Raw genomic sequence first — 22726 nt, forward strand, 5'->3', positions numbered from 1 at the left:
ATTTGACAACATCATTCTTTTCACCATCAATACTTGATTCTGCCATCCCAAAGATGATCGTGTTCGAAATCAATATCTTACTCAATTACACCACGTTTCCTGTACACTTTGTTGACTGACTCAGTGAACTTATGTCACTGTCCGACTACGAAGAATTTACCAAATTGGATTTAGCTCGCATAAGACACCCACGCAAATAAATAGTTGCATTTTTTCGCAACTGACTTTCTATAAACACTTCTTATATAACAACTCCTTTCACACTTCACTGTTCTTGAAACACATTAGGAATAATTCCATAAATAAATAAAAAAAATAAGATCACAGTCCATACGTCAGCATCTTTATTGACAGTTGTACATTCGGATATTCACGGATATGAATAGCAGACAAAAAGACCGGAATTTTCTAAAGTCATAATAATAGTAAGAGAGGTTACATACCACGTTCAAATAGGTTACACTTCATCTTAAATTTAATGGTTACATTCTACCTGAAATTTTAATTAAAGCTCTTTCGTTTTGTAAATTACCAAACAGATACCAAACACCGAATACCATGAAAGTTTGTTTAACATCTATTCAGGTTGAACAATAAAGATGCTGTTGGTTTATATTTAAACAGTTATGTTTACAACCCCTTTCAATCAAAATGATATGAAAACTGGAGAACAATACACTTTATGAAAACTGGAGAACAATACACTTTATCACTTTAATAACTATCTAAACAATCTAAATTGCTAAATAAAATTGAATACCTTGCTTCAAGCTTTCGTCTAGAATACACTAAAAGTTTTGAGCTTTCCTATTTACCTTCCATCTAAACACAGTTGAAAGTTCATTGTCACCAGTGATGCAGAATTTTCTAGACTGTCGTTGGTATCAAGGTCGAACATACAAGACTTGTATGAGGGAGCAGGCGAGACCACAGAAGATCTCGGCGAAAGAGGTAAATGAACATCTGAAAAAAAAAGAAAATCGGAAAAAAATACAAAACAAGAGGGCCATGATGGCCCTGAATCGCTCACCTGACTAACCTTGCTACATCAACTTAAATTGTATCAGACCCATATACAATCCCAAGAAAGATTTCATTAATTAATACATTCTGACTAAAAGTCATTAAGACGTGATGAAAACTGTGACCTTTTACATCTACACAAGGTTTTACTAGAATTTGCCCGGTGACCTAATTTTTTACCCCAGACGACCCATATACGATCCAAAATCAGATATTATCAAGATAAACGCTCTACCATACTTCATTAAGATCAGATGAAGACTATTACCTCTATTGTCTACACAAGGTTTTTCTATGATTTGACCTAGTGACCAAGTTTTTGACCACAGATGACCCAAATACAATCCCAACCCAGATTTCATCAAGATAAACATTCTACCATACTTCATTAAGATCAGATGAAGACTATGACCTCTATTGTCTACACAAGGTTTTTCTATGATTTGACCTAGTGACCATTTTTTGACCACAGATGACCCAAATACAATCCCAACCCAGATTTCATCAAGATAAACATTCTACCATACTTCATTAAGATCAGATGAAGACTATGACCTCTATTGTCTACACAAGGTTTTTCTATGATTTGACCTAGTGACCAAGTTTTTGACCACAGATGACCCAAATACAATCCCAACCCAGATTTCATCAAGATAAACATTCTACCATACTTCATTAAGATCAGATGAAGACTATGACCTCTATTGTCTACACAAGGTTTTTCTATGATTTGACCTAGTGACCAAGTTTTTGACCACATATGACCCAAATACAATCCCAACCCAGATTTCATCAAGATAAACATTCTACCATACTTCATTAAGATCAGATGAAGACTATGACCTCTATTGTCTACACAAGGTTTTTCTATGATTTGACCTAGTGACCAAGTTTTTGACCACAGATGACCCAAATACAATCCCAACCCAGATTTCATCAAGATAAACATTCTACCATACTTCATTAAGATTAGATGAAGACTATGACCTCTATTGTCTACACAAGGTTTTTCTATGATTTGACCTAGTGACCAAGTTTTTGACCACAGATGACCCAAATACAATCCCAACCCAGATTTCATCAAGATAAGCATTCTGACCAAATTTCATAAAGATTGGATGAGACCTCTACTGTCTACACAAACAAATTATTTATGTTTTTATCTATTATTTGACCTAGTTTTTGACCCCAGATGACCCTGATACAATCCCTACCCAGATTTCAAGATAAACATTCTGACTAAATTTCATAAAGATTGGATGAAAACTGCGACATCTATTGTCTACACAAGGTATTTCTATTATTTGACCTAGTTTTTGACCTGATGATCTAGTTTTTTGACCCCAGATGACCCAAATACAATCCCAACCCAGATTTCATCAAGATAAACATTCTGACCAAATTTCATAAAGATTGGATGAAAACTGTGACCTCTACTGTCTACACAAACGAATTGTTGACGGACGCACACGCACACACACGCACAACGGACATTACACGGTCACATAAGCTCACCATGTCACTTCATGACAGGTGAGCTAAAAAAAGTGATCATATTTTTGCCCAAAATTACAGCTCTTACAGCCCGTTTCCCAATAGCAAAATGTATAAAAGGCTGTTTTCCATTGGCAAAAAGTATAAAAAGGCTGTTTCCCAATGACAAAAAATAACCAAAAAAAATTACCGAAAGTTTACCAAAAATACCTGCACTATTAATACCAATAAACTTAATAATTGGTACATTGAGCTTATTATATATTATATATTAAATTCCCCCGACCAGCACTTTATAACATCAATTTTACAAAGCAGTTAAACATGCACTTATAAGGTATACTGTTATTTATAATCATATTTATCATGTTTAATTTTAACCAATTTCATGGTCAATCACTCTTTTTTTACCGATCAAACAGGCTGTAAAATACATAGCAAAATAAAACAACAACTGAATAATAAGTTGCCCTTATTATCTTTATCTTTCATCAATTAAAGACTTGTCACTCATTGTGCTTATGGTGGACATGCATGAATATTATCATTATTTTAGATCATTCCAAGTAATAAAGTATTTGAAGTAAATTTAAATGATATTCTTTTACAAATATCAAGTATGTAAACAAGCCCATTCAAACTGTTTTGTTATATAGCAATATCTCAGTGTAATATCAAATATGTAAACAAGCCCATTCAAACTGTTTTGTTATATAGCAATATCTCAGTGTAATATCAAATATGTAAACAAGCCCATTCAAACTGTTTTATTATATAGCAATATTTTGTTATATAGCAATATCTCAGTGTAATATCAAATATGTAAACAAGCCCATTCAAACTGTTTTGTTATATAGCAATATCTCAGTGTAATATCAAATATGTAAACAAGCCCATTCAAACTGTTTTGTTATATAGCAATATCTCAGTGTAATATCAAATATGTAAACAAGCCCATTCAAACTGTTTTATTATATAGCAATATCTCAGTGTAATATCAAATATGTAAACAAGCCCATTCAAACTGTTTTATTATATAGCAATATCTCAGTGTAATATCAAATATGTAAACAAGCCCATTCAAACTGTTTTATTATATAGCAATATCTCAGTGTAATATCAAATATGTAAACAAGCCCATTCAAACTGTTTTATTATATAGCAATATCTCAGTGTAATATCAAATATGTAAACAAGCCCATTCAAACTGTTTTATTATATAGCAATATCTCAGTGTAATATCAAATATGTAAACAAGCCCATTCAAACTGTTTTATTATATAGCAATATCTCAGTGTAATACAATAACATATTATTAAATGTGAGCTACACTTTGGGAAAACAGGGCTTAATGCATGTGCGTAGAGTCCGTCAAGATTGGCCTGTGCTGTTTGCACAGGCTCATCAGACACAACACTTTCCGCGTATACAGGATTATTGTTAAGAAATGACTTTCTTTAAATACAAATTTCCATGAAACTGGAAATTGTCCTTATGCATTTTTTCACGCAAGCACTCTAAATATCAATCAAAATACAATAAATTATGGTTTTACTCAGGAAAAGAGCTCTAAACCTGTATAAGCAAAATGGTTGAATCTCAAAAAAAAAGATCTATATGGCATATTTCAATTACACCACCAATTATGAAAACATTGAGTACCAATATAAGAACAAATTTTAAAACCATCTCATTTCATTTCCTTTGTATTTTTTTTAAGTCCAGGAAAAGACTTATCATTAAGAAATGACGCAAGGCCCAAAACTAGTTGTTTTTACGTGAACATCATTTAATTAAAATAATTTATTCTTCCCACGCTAGGTGGGCATGAAAGCTACCTACACCCAAAATCTCAGCACAATACCTACATCCAAATTTATCTATTGAGTAAAAAAACTTTTTTTATTTGAAGTCATTGTTACCTAGAACCAAATACCATCCAACCTAGATCTCCATATAAGCTTGTGTCATAAAAAAAAAGTTGGACCTGTTTAGTTTGGTTTAACCCTTTGCATGCTGGGAAATTTGTCGTCTGCTAAAATGTTGTCTGCTAAATTTCTAAAATTAGCATTATCTTCGATTTTTTTCCAAGAATACTATCAGAATAGCAAACAGTTTGGATCCTGTTGAGACGCCACGTTCTGTGGCGTCTCATCTGGATCCAAACTGTTTGCACAGGCCTTCAAAATTCGGTTCCCGCACTGAAAGAGTTAAAGTCACATTTATATCAAAGACCTATCAATATACATGTATATTGATAGGTCTTTGATAATATATTTAGAAGATTTTAATTCTCAGAAACATGACTGGCATACAATATTATTTGGTTGTTTGTTCACAGTAGTTTGAAGGATTTACATTTATAATCTTTCTGCCATTTTAATCCATTCCATTTGCGTTAATAATGCCTTCATTAGATTAGGTATAGAAATTGTTATTAAAACATTATATAACAGTTAGTACATTTAAAGATAGTAACGAGGACATAAGAAATACAATTTAAACATTTAAGAGATAGAAATCTTTAATGGAACATATTAAATTTTACATGTATATTTTGTTATTTAATCATACTGTAAAAACTTAACTCAGTGTCTGAGTTAATTCCCTAAAAAGTGTATTATTCACCAGGGTCAGAAATGTCCTTTGAGAAAATTGCTTGAATATCCAAAATTTCATCAAGATCAGAAAATGACTAAAAACAACCTGTTTGACAATCAATAACCCAAACTTATAAGCATAAAAACCTGCTTAAAAGCATCTTCATCAATACCCCAAACTTATAAGCATAAAAACCTGCTTAAAAGCATCTTCACCAATACCCCACCAATACCCCAAACTTATAAGCATAAAAACCTGCTTAAAAGCATCTTCACCGATACCCCACCAATACCCCAAACTTATAAGCATAAAAACCTGCTTAAGGTAGCGCACCCCTAATGGGCACATATCCAAATATAATCTAATTAATTATTTTCCTAATCAGCATCATTTCACTGAACTACATGCAAATTTGTAGGTAGGCTTTCTATGCTTTTTAAAAAAAAATACCGATTTTTTCAAAACCACCCTCACGCTCGGCTTTTGTCGAGTTTATTTTCACCCCTGGGGTATATAAAAGTTCCATAATTCATTCAAATTTCCAAATATGGGCATGCAGTTGGTGTGTACAGATGCAGTAAAGGTGTTTAAAGTTTAAACAAGATAAAATAAGTATTCTTTTACAGAAATTTTTTTTTTGTACAATTTTTTATCTATGGAATAGCGCCATGAAATGTAAGTGATTTCAGCCAAGTAAAAATTGGGTCGGTTAAAAACAAAGTGTCATAAAATTCAAAATAGTATCATTTATGTTATATTTTAAACTTAGTTTTTATAGAAACACTATATACAGCAAAAATACCAAGAAATAGACAGATTTACCATTTACTTTTTGAAATAAAAATAAAAATGCAACATGCATCATTCGTATTTTCAACAGTAAATTACCCAATTTAGCCATAACGTTGTTATAATTTAAAAAATTGAAGGATGTGCATACAATTTTCAACATATTTAACAATAAACATAGCTTATATGCTATTAAAATCAAATTACGTTAGAAAAGAAATAAAACGCGTTGCAAAAAGTATGCGATGTCGGCAGGATTCGAACCTGCGCGGGAAGATCCCAAAAGATTTCTAGTCCATTGCCTTAACCACTCGGCCACGACAACTTCACATCAGTGCAACCTTAAATTAGATATCCTTAAGTAAACAGGTAAAAAAGCTCTTCGATCTTTGAAGAAATCGCGAAATCGTATTTTTCAGATGATAATTGGATCAAAGTCAATATTTATAGTGAAAATAATGTATTCTAAATGAATTAGGTAAACACATATCAAAATTCGAAGTTTGAACAAAATAAAATGCATCTCTTAGAAATAACCGATCATTGAAGATCGGCAATGATCTTAAAATAAATCGTGGGAAATTATTAGAGGTGCGCTACCTTAAAAGCATCTTCATCAATACCCAAAACTTAGAAGCATAAAAACCTGCTTAAAACCATCTTCATCAATACCCCAACATTATAAGCATAAAAACCTGCTTAAAAGCATCTTCATTTTACTCAAACAACAAATTTTTTTAATCAGTTAAACATGTCATTAAATGAGCCACGACCTGCGAAAACTGGGACTAGTGTTCTCCCAGATTAGCCTGTACAGTCCACACAGGCTAATCAGGGACAACAAGTTCTGCCTACACTGAATAATCGTTCAAAATAGCACTTCTTTACATGAAAATTTTTTTAAAACAGAAAGTGTCGTCGCTGATTAGCCAGTGCAGACTGGGCTGGCTTATCTGGGACAAGGCTTTACTCATATGCATTTAGACAAGTGTTCCCTGAACACAGCTCGTATTGTTTATCAAACAGGACCAAAACTTTTACAGTTCACAGGCGCTCAGGGTTAGTTATTGTTTTACTTAAACATGTATAAAGTAAAAAAAAAATAAAAAATATAAACTTACTTATTTTTTTTATTTGTTTTGTATATCATATGGACAATTTTGAGGGTTAAGGGAAGGTACAGAAGGGAAGCAGCTGGGGGGTAGGGGTGGCGGGGAAGGGGTGGGGGCTGGGAAGCAACTTTTGCCGAGAACCTGTGATAAAGTTTCCCCATACCGACAATTTCATCATCTTCACAGTCAAAGAATTCGTCATTTCCCAAGGACGACACACTGCGCGAGCGTACACTATGCGAGTAGGATCTGGAACACAGGACAACTTCCGTCATGCCTCATGTCACATATCACAATACACTGTAACATATGAGCCATGCTATGTGAAATGGGGTTTTATGAATGTGTGTAAAGTGTCATCCCAGATTAGCCTGTGCAATCCGCACAGGCTAATCTGGGATGACACTTTCCGCATTTGTGAAATTTTTCGTTTCAAGAAAAGTCTCTTCTTAGAAAAAATCAAGGTTTTGAGGAAATAGTGGTCCCTGATTAGCCTGTGCGGTGTGCACAGGCTAATCTGGAACGACACTTTACACACATGAATTGAACCCTTTTTCATAGAGAACTGCCCATATATATGTGCATCCTGAGATATTATATATTCAAACATAACACCCAGTCATTGTTATTATTAATAAGACACTTATTTTTGTTGATTTCATGGATCATTGATTCTCCAATTTAAACAAAGACACATTGGAAATGACTGACACAATTTCCTCTTTGTTTTCCCAAAATCAGAAGTCCAAAAAGGAACGTGTCCACAAAAAAGACATATTTTTTAACTTTAAATTTAATCCCGACTATTATACCATAAATGATTTTACAGTATTTGCATTCTTTACCTTTCCAACTCATGATGTTCCATGGCTAAGGCATGTATAGATTCTTCTAGAATTCTGTTCTTTTCTCGTTCGTTGTGCAGCTCCCTTTCTTGAACCTACAAAATACATTTGTTGAATTTAAGCCCCTATACTTAAAAAAAGAAATCAAAGAATTTTTAATGGACAACGGTTAAAAAAAGACAATATTTTATTCACAGCTTCCATCAATCACTATTTATTCTGAATACTATAAAGAAATCAGAAAATCTTTCTCAACCTCTTGTTGTTGAGCAAATGACGCGATGCAGTGTGACATGGTTTGGTACACGTCTTGAGAGTACGCCACGGTCTTCTCTATTTCTCCTCGGAGCTTGGAACATTTACCTGCAGAGATAAGCGAAGGTTGTCATCATAGCTCATAATGTATACCCTCTTTACAACTTAGATATGTATTTGATGCAATTGTAGTCCCTAAACAAGTTTAATTTCATTAAAGACCTTTCTTACTAGATTCAAGTTTTAAATATTTCATATCCAATCCTTACATAGTACATACTGACGAGCAGCAAACAGCATAAAACCTGAACAGACTGCAAGGTACTCACAGGCTGTTCTGGTTTTATGCAGGTTTCACTTTGCTTCTAATGGGGGAAAGGGTTAATACACTGCAAAACCATAACACAGTTCCGTTTATAATGTGTATTTGAGGCTTGGACCCCGTTGACTGCGTTATGTTGTACTTGCAATTATTATTAAGTGATTATGAAACATTTGTAATATTTATGTTCATCAAAAATAGACACAAAAACAAAAGTATTACACTAGATGTATTGATCCATACAGATCAAATATCGTGTTTTCCCTCTCATTTGTTATATCCGGGTGTGATAAATACACATTACAAATACAATATCTTACTTCATCTCTACTTTGATGCCTTGGGTATCATAGAGCCTTGTTCTTAAAAAATTTGCTTAATGTATAAGAGTCGTCGCAGATTAGCCTCAGCCGTCCTCACATACCTGTGCCATCCTCACAGACCTGTGCCATCCTCACATACCTGTGCCACCCTCACATACCTGTGTCACCCTCACATACCTGTGTCACCCTCACAGACCTGTGCCACCCTCACAGACCTGTGCCTTCCTCACATACCTGTGCCACCCTCACATACCTGTGCCACCCTCACAGACCTGTGCCACCCTCACAGACCTGTGCCACCCTCACAGACCAGTGCCACCCTCACATACCTGTGCCACCCTCACATACCTGTGCCACCCTCACATACCTGTGTCACCCTTACATACCTGTGTCACCCTCACATACCTGTGCCAGCTTCACAGACATGTGCCACCCTCACAGACCTGTGCCACCCTCACATACCTGTGCCACCCTCACATACCTGTGCCACCCTCACAGACCTGTGCCACCCTCACATACCTGTGCCACCCTCACATACCTGTGCCACCCTCACATACCTGTGCCACCCTCACAGACCAGTGCCACCCTCACATACCTGTGCCACCCTCACATACCTGTGCCACCCTCACATACCTGTGCCGTCCTCACATACCTGTGCCGTCCTCACATAACTGTGCCATCCTCACATACCTGTGCCACCCTCACATACCTGTGCCACCCTCACAGACCTGTGCCACCCTCACAGACCTGTGCCACCCTCACATACCTGTGCCACCCTTACATACCTGTGCCACCCTCACATACCTGTGCCACCCTCACAGACCTGTGCCACCCTCAAATACCTGTGCCACCATCACATACCTGTGCCACCCTCACATACCTGTGCCACCCTCACAGACCTGTGCCACCCTCAAATACCTGTGCCACCCTCAAATACCTGTGCCACCCTCAAATACCTGTGCCACCCTCACATACCTGTGCCACCCTCACATACCTGTGCCACCCTCACATACCTGTGCCACCCTCACATACCTGTGCCACCCTCACATACCTGTGCCACCCTCAAATACCTGTGCCACCCTCACAGACCTGTGCCACCCTCACATACCTGTGCCACCCTCAAATACCTGTGCCACCCTCAAATACCTGTGCCACCCTCACAGACCTGTGCCACCCTCACATACCTGTGCCACCCTTACATACCTGTGCCACCCTCACATACCTGTGCCACCCTCACAGACCTGTGCCACCCTCAAATACCTGTGCCACCATCACATACCTTTGCCACCCTCACATACCTGTGCCACCCTCACAGACCTGTGCCACCCTCAAATACCTGTGCCACCCTCACAGACCTGTGCCACCCTCAAATACCTGTGCCACCCTCACATACCTGTGCCACCCTCACATACCTGTGCCACCCTCACATACCTAAGCCACCCTCACATACCTGTGCCACCCTCAAATACCTGTGCCACCCTCACATACCTGTGCCACCCTCAAATACCTGTGCCACCCTCACAGACCTGTGCCACCCTCACAGACCTGTGCCACCCTCACAGACCTGTGCCACCCTCACAGACCTGTGCCACCCTCACAGACCTGTAAGGGATAGTCAAGGACTATACTTTCCGCTTTAAGGGAATTTTTTATTTACCATTTCCCACTCAGAAACAAATTGAAAATGGTTATATGCAAACTCGCAGTCTGTTCAGGTTTTATGCTGTCTGCTGCTCATCAGTATCTAAGGGTTGGAAATGAAGCCTTCAAAACTTGAATCTAGTAAGAAAGGTCTTTAATTAAATTTAACTTTCTAAGGGACTACAAATGCGTCAAAATACATGTCTAAGTAGAAAAGGAATAAAAGAAGTCTCTTCTTAGAAAATATAATTTTAGGCAGAACGTGTCGTCCCTGACTTAACACACACTGATTAAGCCTAAATTTCCCGGAAAAAGCTTCAATATGATTTGGATAAGATCCAGGCTGTGGTATTTGGCCAAAAAAAAAGACAGATAAAAAATGATAGAATTCCAATAAAATACACCAATGTAATACGCAACATTCAGTTGAAGACTGGAAGACGTAACCAAAATTTAATTATTCTATTTACATACACTGATGGTTAAACCCTTTACCACTTTGCTAAGTATTTTAAAGCATTTGTAGTCCCTTAGAAATCCACATTAAATTAAAGGTCTTTCTTACTAGATCCAAGTTTTAAAGGTTTCATTTCCAACCCTTAGATACTGATCTGCAGCAAACAGCATAAAACCTGAACAGACTGCAAATTACTTGCAGGCTGTTCTGGTTTTATGCTGTTTGCACATAGGCATTTACACTTAGCTTCTAAGTGGGAAAGGGTTAAATGGGTTAAATATGACAATTCTGGTTACGTACACTGATGGTTAAAATGGTTCAATATAACAATTCTGATTACGTATCCTGATGGTTTAAATGGTTAAATATAACAATTCTGGTTACGTACACAGATGATTTAAATATTACAATGCTGGTTACGTACACTGATGGTTTAAATATTACAATGCTGGTTACGTACACTGACTGTTTAAATGGGTAACTATAACAATGCTGGTTATGTACACTGAGGTTTTAAATGGTTCAATATAACAATGCTCGTTACGTACACTGATGGTTTAAATGGTTCAATATAATTAATTCTGGCTACGTACACTGATGGTTTAAAAGGTTCAATATAACAATTCTGGTTACATACACTGATGGTTTAATTGGTTCAATATAACAATTCTGGTTACGTACACTGATGGTTTAATTGGTTTAATATAACAATGCTGGTTACGTACACTGATGGTTATATCCCTGAGAGTGATTCATGTGCTCTGCCAACTGGTTTACTTGACGCTCCAAAACGTCCTGCTGCGCTTTGGCAACCTTGGAAAACAACAAGACCAGGGTGCTGGATCACGTAACTGAATATTCACTTTTAACTTATGGATGTAAACACGATGGTTAGTGGTGCTTTATTTCAAATAACTTTTTAAAACAATTTTTCTTTAGAATTTCAACTAGTGCATAAAAGACAGATTTTTATGCTGCTTATGGCAATGTGAAATACATCAGAATATAAGATATTTAATAAGCCTGTGTTCTTGTGGTACACAGTTATGCTTGACACAAAGAACTTTGGCAGCGTTATCAGACGTATTCAAGGAATTATTCTAATACAATGTACATTAAGACATTGGCACAAACTGCAAGAAAAACTATTTTGTATGCACTAAAGATTTTTGTAAATATATTTCAATAACTTGAGATATTTGCAAAAATGAAGTTCTTAAAGGTGTGATTTCATTCCAGGCGCGTAGCTACCTATATGCAGATACGCAGGTGCATAAACATCATTCACAAAAATTGAATTTTAAAGAAAAAGGTTCAAAACTGGATTTAAAATCAAGATATATTGACCTTATCGTAATCCATATTTAGAAAAATCTTTTTTTTACGACCTTTATGTAAAATATTCCTTTTAAAACGTTATGGGGAAAAAAAAAGAAATTGCTCTTTGCAAGCATCCCTACCATATTTTATAGGCCAGCGGAGACCTGTACATTTAAATTGATTCTTGTATACATGCCCAGTCACTATATCAGACTGTCTTCATACACAACCTTAAATGTCTAGAGACGCCCCTGCATTCTGTCCAGCCCGTGTGTAAACCCCTGAAAACCCCATTAATTCTGCACCTTGAAGTATTTGATATTAGCACATACAATCCTTACAGGTGGAAACCCCTCTTAAATAAACAAAATCAAGGAAACATTATTTAGAGTTTGAAGATATACACTTTACCCATCATGCTCATGCCTAAACAAACTGCTCCATAACAGAAATATAATGGTCGCCATGGAATAGCGGATATAGCGTCCACCTATCGTCCGGTTTGATCCCCACTACCAGAACATTCTTTAGATCTCCCTCAAAGACACAAAGTTCTGGTTTTACCAAGGAAGAGACATACTCGAGAACATTTCAGGAAGCTGTAGGCTGTCGATGCAATAAAGCTAAAAATAGCTTTAAACTAAATATAATGTTATATTCTTAGAATAGTTTATTTGCTATTCATATGTCTCAAATATGGTGTGTGAACTTGAGTCATGTTAACCTAATAATTACAGACATAGAGGATATTGTTTGGTTTTGGTGGAATATCAATTTTAATTCATGAGTGATCATTAAAAATGATATTTTTGCGCCACTAGTGAATTATTTTTTCTATGATCAAGAGTGAATTAAAATTGATATTCCACAAAATCCAACAAATTTTCTTTTTATTTTATGCTTACAAATGATTATTTTTGTATTTTTGCAATCCCGGACAAAATAATTTTGCGTTGGGCACCCCGAAATGTAATTACATGTATGTTCAAGGGAAGCTTATCCGTTTGTTTTATAAACATTCAATGCAGAGTAATCGCCCTTGGTAACATTGGGGGGATCACAATGGGGAAACCAAATATATCTAAAAATATCTAAAAATAGTTGTTTTACTTTCAGAGACTCCTGTAATGATATCAATGGGACCTGACTGGTTGACGAGGAATGTTTCATGTTCCCGGTGTCCATGTAGTGGGTGTTGTATGCAACATGCTCCTTCAGGGCATTTATCCACATCTGTAACACACAAATAGTCACCAATGAGAATGCTTGTAACGTACAAGTTTTAGTCACCAATTGGAATGCTTGGAACATAGAAGTTAAAAATATTCACCAATGAGAATGCTTGTTTCATATAAGTTATAAATACAAAAATGTATTCACCTATGATTATGCTTGTTACATATAAGTTATACATATTCACCAATGAGAATGCTTGTAACATCTGAGTTTTAAATATTTACATATGAGAACGCTTGTTACATCCAAGTTTTTAATATTCACCAATGAGAATGCTTGTAACATCCAGTTTTAAATATTCACCAATGAGAATCCTTGTAGCATCAAAATTGTATGACTTAATTAATTTCATGATTTTACAAAGGCTATCCAAGCTGAGCAAATACAATTATATATATTTAATATACCTGTTTAAATCTGAACAAAAAAGCATGCATTTTATCAAACTGTGAAAACAAACCAGAACCTGGGTTATGTTTTTTACCACATTGCGTTGAAGTCTTAGTGAAGAAAGTTACTTGGACAAGGGCAGCTTACCTGCCTAGATATGACCTCTCCAGTAACTGGGTCGCGACCTAACCTGACCTCACTGGCTCCCGGGTCAACACACAGCTTGTGGATCGTGCCGTCAGAAAACTTGATCAGGAAATCAATGTTGTTCATCTCATATATCTGGAGCGAGAAAATAAGATGGACAGGGTAGTGATTCTTTAGAAAAAAAAGTTAAAAAGTTTCATAAATGTATGACTGAAGTTTTCAATATGAAAGTAGGTCTAAGCTTAAAATAATCACAAATGAAAATGCTTGTAACATACGAGTTCTAAATATTCACCAATAAAAATGATTGTAACATCTGACCTTAACTGATTTTACTGCTTGTAACATCTGACCTTTACTTATTAAACTTTTTGTAACATCTGACCTTTATTGATTTAACTGATTGTTACATCTGATCTTTACTGATTGAAATGCTTGTAACATCTGACCTTAACTGATTTAACTGCTTGTAACATCTGACCTTTACTGAATAAACAATACAATTTAATACAAGAAATAACACTTCAAAAAAGTGTGTTGTTCACAGACTGGATACCATTAAATATACAAGTATAAAAGACATAACATCCCGCTACCCCTTTTGTTTGGATGGAAGGGGCGAGGGGGGGGGGGATGAATTCAAAATAACATTTTATACAAGATTGCTTTGTTGCTGGGGGTGATGTGTGGGGGTGATTGATTGATTAGCCACAACTGTATACCTGGAGTTCAGCGTTGTCAAGGTACTTCATACCGCGACGTTTAGCACCCGTGGTGGCATCACCCCTTGAAAACAATCAGCAATATGTTAGGATCTTGATGTAGCGTTAAATCATATAGGGAACTTATGTAATACCAAAAATTGTAATAGCTCTCGTAATCAAACTATTAAAGGGACTTATGTTGTATTGAACTCATAACGATGTTAGGTACTTATTTCTGATAAAACATAACACCTAAAAATGTTAAGAAAAAAAAGCCCTTTGAAGCCAGTTTAGTCTCAGCAAAGTTGTTCCAGTATAGGTTCTACCCAAGAAATGGACTCGAGAATGCTTGTATAAGCCTTAGGCTTTCAATGCAATCTACATGTAGCACAAATAAAAAGGTTTAAAACATAGTTGCCTGGCAACTGCGCGATATATAGGATGGAAGCAACAACTGTTTCACAAGCAATCAACAATTACCTTTTCTTTTTTTTTGTGGGGCGAAGGGGGGGGGGGGGGGCGCAAAAAAAAGAATATCACTTATTGCTGGTTTCGAAACAAAAAATTAGAAAAAAATAGGTCGATCTTTTAAATTTATTAAATATTTATTTGTCAAAATTCTAAAACTGCGATAAATGAACATGCCTTACCTATTTTTAAAGTATGACAGGACGCCTCGTTCCAGAACGACCCAGATGGGTGTTGTGCCTACAAACTTCTTCTGTAAAAAAATATTTATCAAATTTTATTTGGGCTACGTTCTGGGAAAACAGGGCTTAATGCAAAATGTAAAGTGTCATCCCATACTAGCGCTTGATTGGTCATTGTTGACTCAGGTACTATACCCAGGCTGCTCTTACGTACCCCGGGTTCATAAAATCTACTAAAACGTACTTCCCCGCAATTCTTACGATAAATTGGTCGTTGTGGGCTATATGTTTTTAATTAATTATGTTTATATTTATGTTAATATTCTGTAAAATGGCCTCAATTTTATTGAAACTCCAACTCAAACAAGAGATTGCCAAGCAATATTGTCTCCTACCGGTGAAACTCCACCATTATCAGTAATTTTTAATTATTTTTTTTATTTGTTGCCATAGCAACCACAATTTTTCACGTAGGAACAAAATGAATTGATGTGCATAATCTCCATATTGCCATCTGTCCATATTTCAAGTTTCATGAACGAATATGAAGAACTTTTAAAGTTATCGCTGGATCCAGAAAAGTGTGACGGACTGACAGACTGACTGACAGACTGGACAGACTGACACACAGAGTGCAAACCATAAGTCCCCTCCAGTTTGACCGTTAGGGGACAAAAAGTATGTTGAGGCAGGTTTTGTTCAAAGAGAATATTGATTCATATTCCTTAGCGCGTTTTACAATATCGGATATTGGGCGGGAATGAAACACGGGTACAGTCTAAATTGGTCGGGTAGGTTTAAGTATATTTTCCGTACACGAGGGACATTTAGGTAGTAATCGAGCCGACAATGACCAATCGAGCTTTACTATCCTGTGCAGACTAATTAATTTATTTACTTTTATTTTTTCAACACATTTTATTTCAAAATTGCAAACATGTACACATATAATATGAATTATAACAGTAATTCTTTGCAATCAGAAATGAAAAAACAACAACAACAAGAGCTGTCTCCATAGGAACACATATGTCCCCGAAAAACGCTTTTTCGAAACCTATACGCAGATTTCGAAACCTAAATGCGGACCTTACGTTCAAGGTCAAGATAAAATGGGTCACAATTTGTGTGCAGATTGAAAGGCCTTGTCCATATACACATGTATACCAAATATGAAGGTTGCATCTGAAGTGACATAGAAGTTATGAGCATTTTTCGAAACCTAAACGCAAAAGTGTGACGGACAGACTGACAGACAGACGGAAATGCCCACCTTCGGCATAAAAAACAAATATGCAAGCAACTCATATCTAAAGTATGATATGCACTATTCTTTATTTTATCACACTAAACAGCAACTGAAAAACATGAATGACAGTTTTCATAAACATAATAAATAGACTGTACGCATTATCAGAAATACAGAGTTTGACCATTTATGTTGATTTTAACATTAAAGTGAAACATTCCTCACTTTTCTGTACAAAAAGCTTGACACTGCAAAATTATTTACATTTGTTGGCACGAATTTTCATGCCTTTTTAATGAATGACATTTGTGGATACATTGACTTGTGGATTTCTGATTTTGTAAAAAAAGTCAACAGGAAATCACTATGGTCATTTTCCAATGTTTGTTTTAAATTTATGGATGTTCCTAAAATATAATAATGATTTTACTAATCACTGTTTTTTTCCGCCTTTTTGGGACTGGGGCTGGCTCCCCTTGGATTGGCAAAAATCACGGCGTTTTGACCAAAATGGGGAAATTAGTGTTGTTATTGTTTTATTTACAAATGCTTCATAATTCATAATAAAAGTGTTTTCAATATAATATTTAATAAGGTTTAATTCACAGAACAGGATAGTATATGAACTAAATGTCGAGATCCAAAAAAACCTTCCTTTGGAAATTTTTAGGTCCCATTAGGAAAAAATATACTTTTTTCCATTGGGAATGAATTTGAAAAAAACCACTGTACCGTAAAAATTGCTGTTAAGAAGTCGTACATATGTGAACATTTTAAGAGTATGGCCTCCTGGCGTGTCAATCCTTTATTGGATTACACAAAGCAGTGTGTTCTTTTCATTTCCATTTCCAATGGGAAAAAGTGTTATAGAATTATATCCTTGTATAATTAACCCATTGAACCAATAATTAACTTAATTGGACAAGTAGTGCATCTTTTTGGGGAAATTTCCGTCAGATTTTTGGGAAAAATGTTCCTTTTTGCCATTGGGAAGCAGCCTGTAAGATTCTGTAACTTCCTGCAAAAGAAATTACTGCATGGTTGCATTGAATACATGGTTAAGTATATTAGATCAACCTGCATTTTGCCCCTACCTTTATAAGAAGCCCCTCAAATCTGTTGGGCACTTTCATGGCCTGTTTCCAGGGTTTCACCAGCAATAACTGTCGCATTTGGCCCCTACCTTTATAAGAAGCCCCTCAAATCTGTTGGGCACTTTCATGGCCTGTTTCCGGGGTTTCACCAGCAATAACTGTCTCATTTGGCCCCTACCTTTATAAGAAGCCCCTCAAATCTGTTGGGCACTTTCATGGCCTGTTTCCAGGGTTTCACCAGCAATAACTGTCGCATTTGGACCCTACCTTTATAAGAAGCCCCTCAAATCTGTTGGGCACTTTCATGGCCTGTTTCCAGGGTTTCACCAGCAATAACTGTCACATGTGGCCCCTACCTTTATAAGAAGCCCTTCAAATCTGTTGGGCACTTTCATACCCTGTTTCCATGGTTTCACCAGCAATAACTGTCTCATTTGGCCCCTACCTTTATAAGAAGCCCCTCAAATCTGTTGGGCACTGTCATGGCCTGTTTCCAGGGTTTCACCAGCCATTACTGTCGTATATGGCCCCTACCTTTATAAGAAGCCCCTCAAAACTGTTGGGCACTGTCATGGCCTGTTTCCAGGGATTTCACCAGCAATAACTGTCGCATATGGCCCCTACCTTTATAAGAAGCCCCTCAAATCTGTTGGGCACTTTCATGGCCTGTTTCCAGGGTTTCACCAGCAATAACTGTCGCATTTGCTCATTCTTGGCCACATCACATGCTAGTTGTCCTGAAAAGTAGACAACAAAAGGCCATACACTCTCAATTCTACGTTTTCCATCCCCTTCCCATGTTTTTTTTAAACCTATAGACCAGGCATACAAATCTAAGAGAATCCCTTTCTCCAAAAATTGTGTATACCATGCCCAACTTGATTAATCATTATCAAGTGACATTCTATGTTAGCCTGTGCCTGATATTTTCTGTTAGCCTGTGCCTGATATGTTCTGTTAGCATGTGCCTGATAATTTCTGTTAGCCTGTGCCTGATATGTTCTGTTAGCCTGTGCCTGATATTTTATGTTAGCTTGTGCCTGATAATTTCTGTTAGCCTGTGCCTGATATTCCATGTTGACATGTATGATGTTATATGCTACTCTTCATGTCTGACATTTGTGGTTAGCCTACATTTCTTATATTCGGTGTAAGCCTACATTTCCTAAATTCTGTGTTAGCCTACATTTCTTATATTTCATGTTAGCCTACATTTCTCATATTCCGTGTTAGCCTACATTTCTTACATTCTGTGTTTGCCTAAATTTCTTATATTTCATGTAAGCCTACATTTCTCATATTCCGTGTTAACCTACATTTCTTACATTCCTTTTTTGCCTAAATTTCTTATATTTCATGTAAGCCTACATTTCTCATATTCCGTGTTAGCCTACATTTCTTACATTCCGTGTTTGCCTAAATTTCTTATATTTCATGTAAGCCTACATTTCTCATATTCCGTGTTATCCGTGTTAGCCTACATTTCTTACATTCCGTGTTTGCCTAAATTTCTAATTTTTTCATGTAAGCCTACATTTCTCATATTCCGTGTTAGCCTACATTTCTTACATTCCGTGTTTGCCTAAATTTCTTATATTTCATGTAAGCCTACATTTCTTATATTCCGTGTTAGCCTACATTTCTTACATTCCGTGATTGCCTAAATTTCTTATATTTCATGTAAGCCTACATTTCTTATATTTCATGTAAGCCTACATTTCTTAATATATTCGATATAAGCCTAAATTTGTTTAACTCTGAGTTAGCATCTTATATTCCCTGTTAGCATTTCTTATACTCCGTGTTAGCCTACATTTCTTATATTTCGTGTTAGCCTACATTTCTCATGTTCTGTGTTAGCCGACATTTCCTATATTTCAAGTTATCTTACATTTCTTACATTCTGTGTTGGTTTACATTTGAAAAATTCTTTCCTATCCTACATTTCTGCGATTCTGTGTTAGCCTATATTTATTATATTCCGTGTAAGCCTACAGAATGAATATTCCCTATAAATATTCCATGTTAGCAAACATTTCCTAGATACCCCTGTTAGCCTTCACGTGTTCACACATAATACCTTGATTGTTTTTCGTGTTGACATCAATACCCTGTTGCAACAAGAACACTGCCACGTCTTTCTGACCAGACTGGGCTGCTATATGTAGTGCAGAGTTACCGAAACTGTCCAGGCACCCTACACTGTTCACCTTGCCGCTGCTGACCTGGTCATAAAAAGGTCAAGGTCATGATACAAAGGTCAAAATCATGATATAGACGTCAAGGTCATGATACAAAGGTCAAAGTCATTATAAGTAGCCATGAGGTTATGGTGGTATGAAAGTGTTTAAACCAATGTCATAATAATTTTTGCATAAACATTCAGTGTAACTATACTGATGTTACTACTACTACCACCTTTAATAATAATAATAATAATAATAATCATAATAATTATTGTTATTATAATTATTAATATTATTATTATTATCATTATTTTCATTATTATTACACTACACTACATAAAAATGAATTTCAGTAAGTATGATTTCCATAATAAAGTATTCCTGCAAAGCTTTGCAGAAGTAACAACAGAATAGGGATACAATGAATTTCTCACTAGATCTTTAATTTTTTCCACTTCCCCGTGCCTCACAGACGTCATAAACTCCTCTTCTACGCGACTGGTTTCATGGACTTCTGCGGCTGTAACAATAATGTTATAATTATCAGAAGCCTTGTCATAGGCAATCTGGTCTGAATGCATGTTAGTTAAGTGTCGTCCAAGAAAAGCCTGTGCTGTCTACACTAGTCTAATTAATCTGGGACTACACTTTCCCCATGAACTGGAATTTGTTTAGAAACGAAACTAAAAAAATAAATTTAAAAGCGAAAAGTGTAGTCCTTGATTAGTGTAAGCAGACTGCACATGCAAATCTGGGAAGTAGATACACACACAGCAGACTGCACATGCAAATATGGGAAGTAGATACACACACAGCAGACTGCACATGCAAATATGGGAAGTAGATACACACACAGCAGACTGCACATGCAAATATGGGAAGTAGATACACACACATGCATGTAAGCAGACTGCACATGCAAATCTGGGAAGTAGATACACACACAGCAGACTGCACATGCAAATATGGGAAGTAGATACACACACAGCAGACTGCACATGCAAATCTGGGAAGTAGATACACACAGCAGACTGCACATGCAAATATGGGAAGTAGATACACACACATGCATGTAAGCAGACTGCACATGCAAATCTGGGAAGTAGATACACAGACTGCACATGCAAATCTGGGAAGTAGATACACACGCATGCATTGGGCCCAGTAAGCAGACTGCACATGCAAATCTGGGAAGTAGATACACACATAGTCCTTGATTAGCGTAAGCAGACTGCACATGCAAATCTGGGAAGTAGATACACACAGCAGACTGCACATGCAAATATGGGAAGTAGATACACACACATGCATTAGGCCGAGAGCAGACTGCACATGCAAATCTGGGAAGTAGATACACACAGCAGACTGCACATGCAAATATGGGAAGTAGATACACACACATGCATTAGGCCGAGAGCAGACTGCACATGCAAATCTGGGAAGTAGATACACACGCATGCATGTAAGCAGACTTCTCATGCAAATCTGGGAAGTAGATACACACAGCAGACTGCACATGCAAATATGGGAAGTAGATACACACACATGCATTAGGCCGAGAGCAGACTGCACATGCAAATCTGGGAAGTAGATACACACACATGCATGTAAGCAGACTGCACATGCAAATCTGGGAAGTAGATACACACACATGCATGTAAGCAGACTGCACATGCAAATCTGGGAAGTAGATACACACAAGCAGACTGCACATGCAAATCTGGGAAGTAGATACACACACATGCATGTAAGCAGACTGCACATGCAAATCTGGGAAGTAGATACACAGTAAGCAGACTGCACATGCAAATCTGGGAAGTAGATACACACGCATGCATTAGGCCCAGATTTAGCAGAACAATACTAGTGCATGTACTTCTGCGGCTGTAACAATAACGTTATCACTATCAAAATAGTTTCAGTCACGTACTGGGAAAACAGAGCTTAATGCATGTGCGCAGACTGTCATCCCAGATTGCACACACTTATCAGGGACAATACTTTGTGCTATTATGTAATATTTAGTTTATACAAAGTCTCTTCTAAACAAAAATCCAGTTTAGGGGGAAGTGTAGCCCCTGACTAGCCTGTGCGGACTGCCTAACTAATAAGGGAGGACACTATAAGTACATGCATTAAGCCCAGATTTCCTACAACTAGGCTCATTTTAAAAAGGAATTCATCAGAAGCAATGACAATAAATACAACAAGAAATGTGCCACAACAACTGATGCACCAACAACAGTGTTAGCTACTTTTTAACCCCATGCAACCCAGTTTAGAACTCTTTCCAGATATAATTTGCACAACATTTATGTTCTCACAAAGTTTCATGAAGATTGGCAATAAATGCCACCTTTAGAATATTAAACGGGAAAATGTCCCTTATTTCCCAATTTTGGTCAAATCACTCAACATTTTCCCAATCCAAAAGGACCCAGCCCCATTCCCAAAATGGTGAAACAAAAACACTGCCATTCGGTACCCCTCGCAGATTATCATAATCGGACTCGGGAGAAATACAGGTTGAATGAAGTCCGCCCACGTGATACCATTCTAAGAATGTTACAACAACAAAAACAATAACAACGATGGCGTCCATAATTCCTGTAGAATTTGTACTTGCTCTGGCTTCAGAGCATAGAAAATCCCCATTTTCATCTTTGCAAAATGTAAACAACTCGCAAAACCGGCCATGTTTGTTTTTACTGTGTAATTTTGATTCGCGTAGGCCTGCGTAGGTAGACCGCAATACAGCTTCCGAAATGTGTATTCATACTATCTCCTTCGAGGTACTTATCCGATGTTTGACGGAAAGGGCCGAGAATGTGCGATTGAAACACTGCTTAAAGCGTCTAACTTCATGGTACCATAAAAGTAAAGGTAAT

General features: G+C 36.7%; 1 protein-coding gene and 1 non-coding gene across 3 annotated transcripts in view; both read right to left on the reverse strand.

Moving 5' to 3' along the window:
* Positions 1-22726, reverse strand: part of LOC127864477 (oxysterol-binding protein-related protein 1-like) — a 103611-nt gene that overhangs the window by 72911 nt on the left and 7974 nt on the right. For both annotated transcript variants that reach the window (XM_052404100.1, XM_052404099.1), the window contains exons 6-17: positions 20273-20358; positions 19733-19877; positions 18277-18389; positions 15310-15380; positions 14678-14741; positions 13956-14090; positions 13293-13415; positions 11588-11675; positions 8121-8227; positions 7865-7959; positions 7183-7268; positions 816-963 (exon numbers count right to left, since the gene is read on the reverse strand). In XM_052404100.1, the coding sequence (XP_052260060.1) occupies positions 816-963; positions 7183-7268; positions 7865-7959; positions 8121-8227; positions 11588-11675; positions 13293-13415; positions 13956-14090; positions 14678-14741; positions 15310-15380; positions 18277-18389; positions 19733-19877; positions 20273-20358 (1261 nt within the window). The remainder of the gene's footprint in view (positions 1-815; positions 964-7182; positions 7269-7864; positions 7960-8120; positions 8228-11587; positions 11676-13292; positions 13416-13955; positions 14091-14677; positions 14742-15309; positions 15381-18276; positions 18390-19732; positions 19878-20272; positions 20359-22726) is intronic.
* Positions 6151-6232, reverse strand: Trnas-aga (transfer RNA serine (anticodon AGA)). Its single transcript has one exon. It is a non-coding gene; the product is annotated as a tRNA-Ser (tRNA).

Source organism: Dreissena polymorpha, chromosome 1 (assembly GCF_020536995.1).
Source record: "Dreissena polymorpha isolate Duluth1 chromosome 1, UMN_Dpol_1.0, whole genome shotgun sequence".
Taxonomy (NCBI): Eukaryota; Metazoa; Mollusca; class Bivalvia; order Myida; family Dreissenidae; genus Dreissena; species Dreissena polymorpha.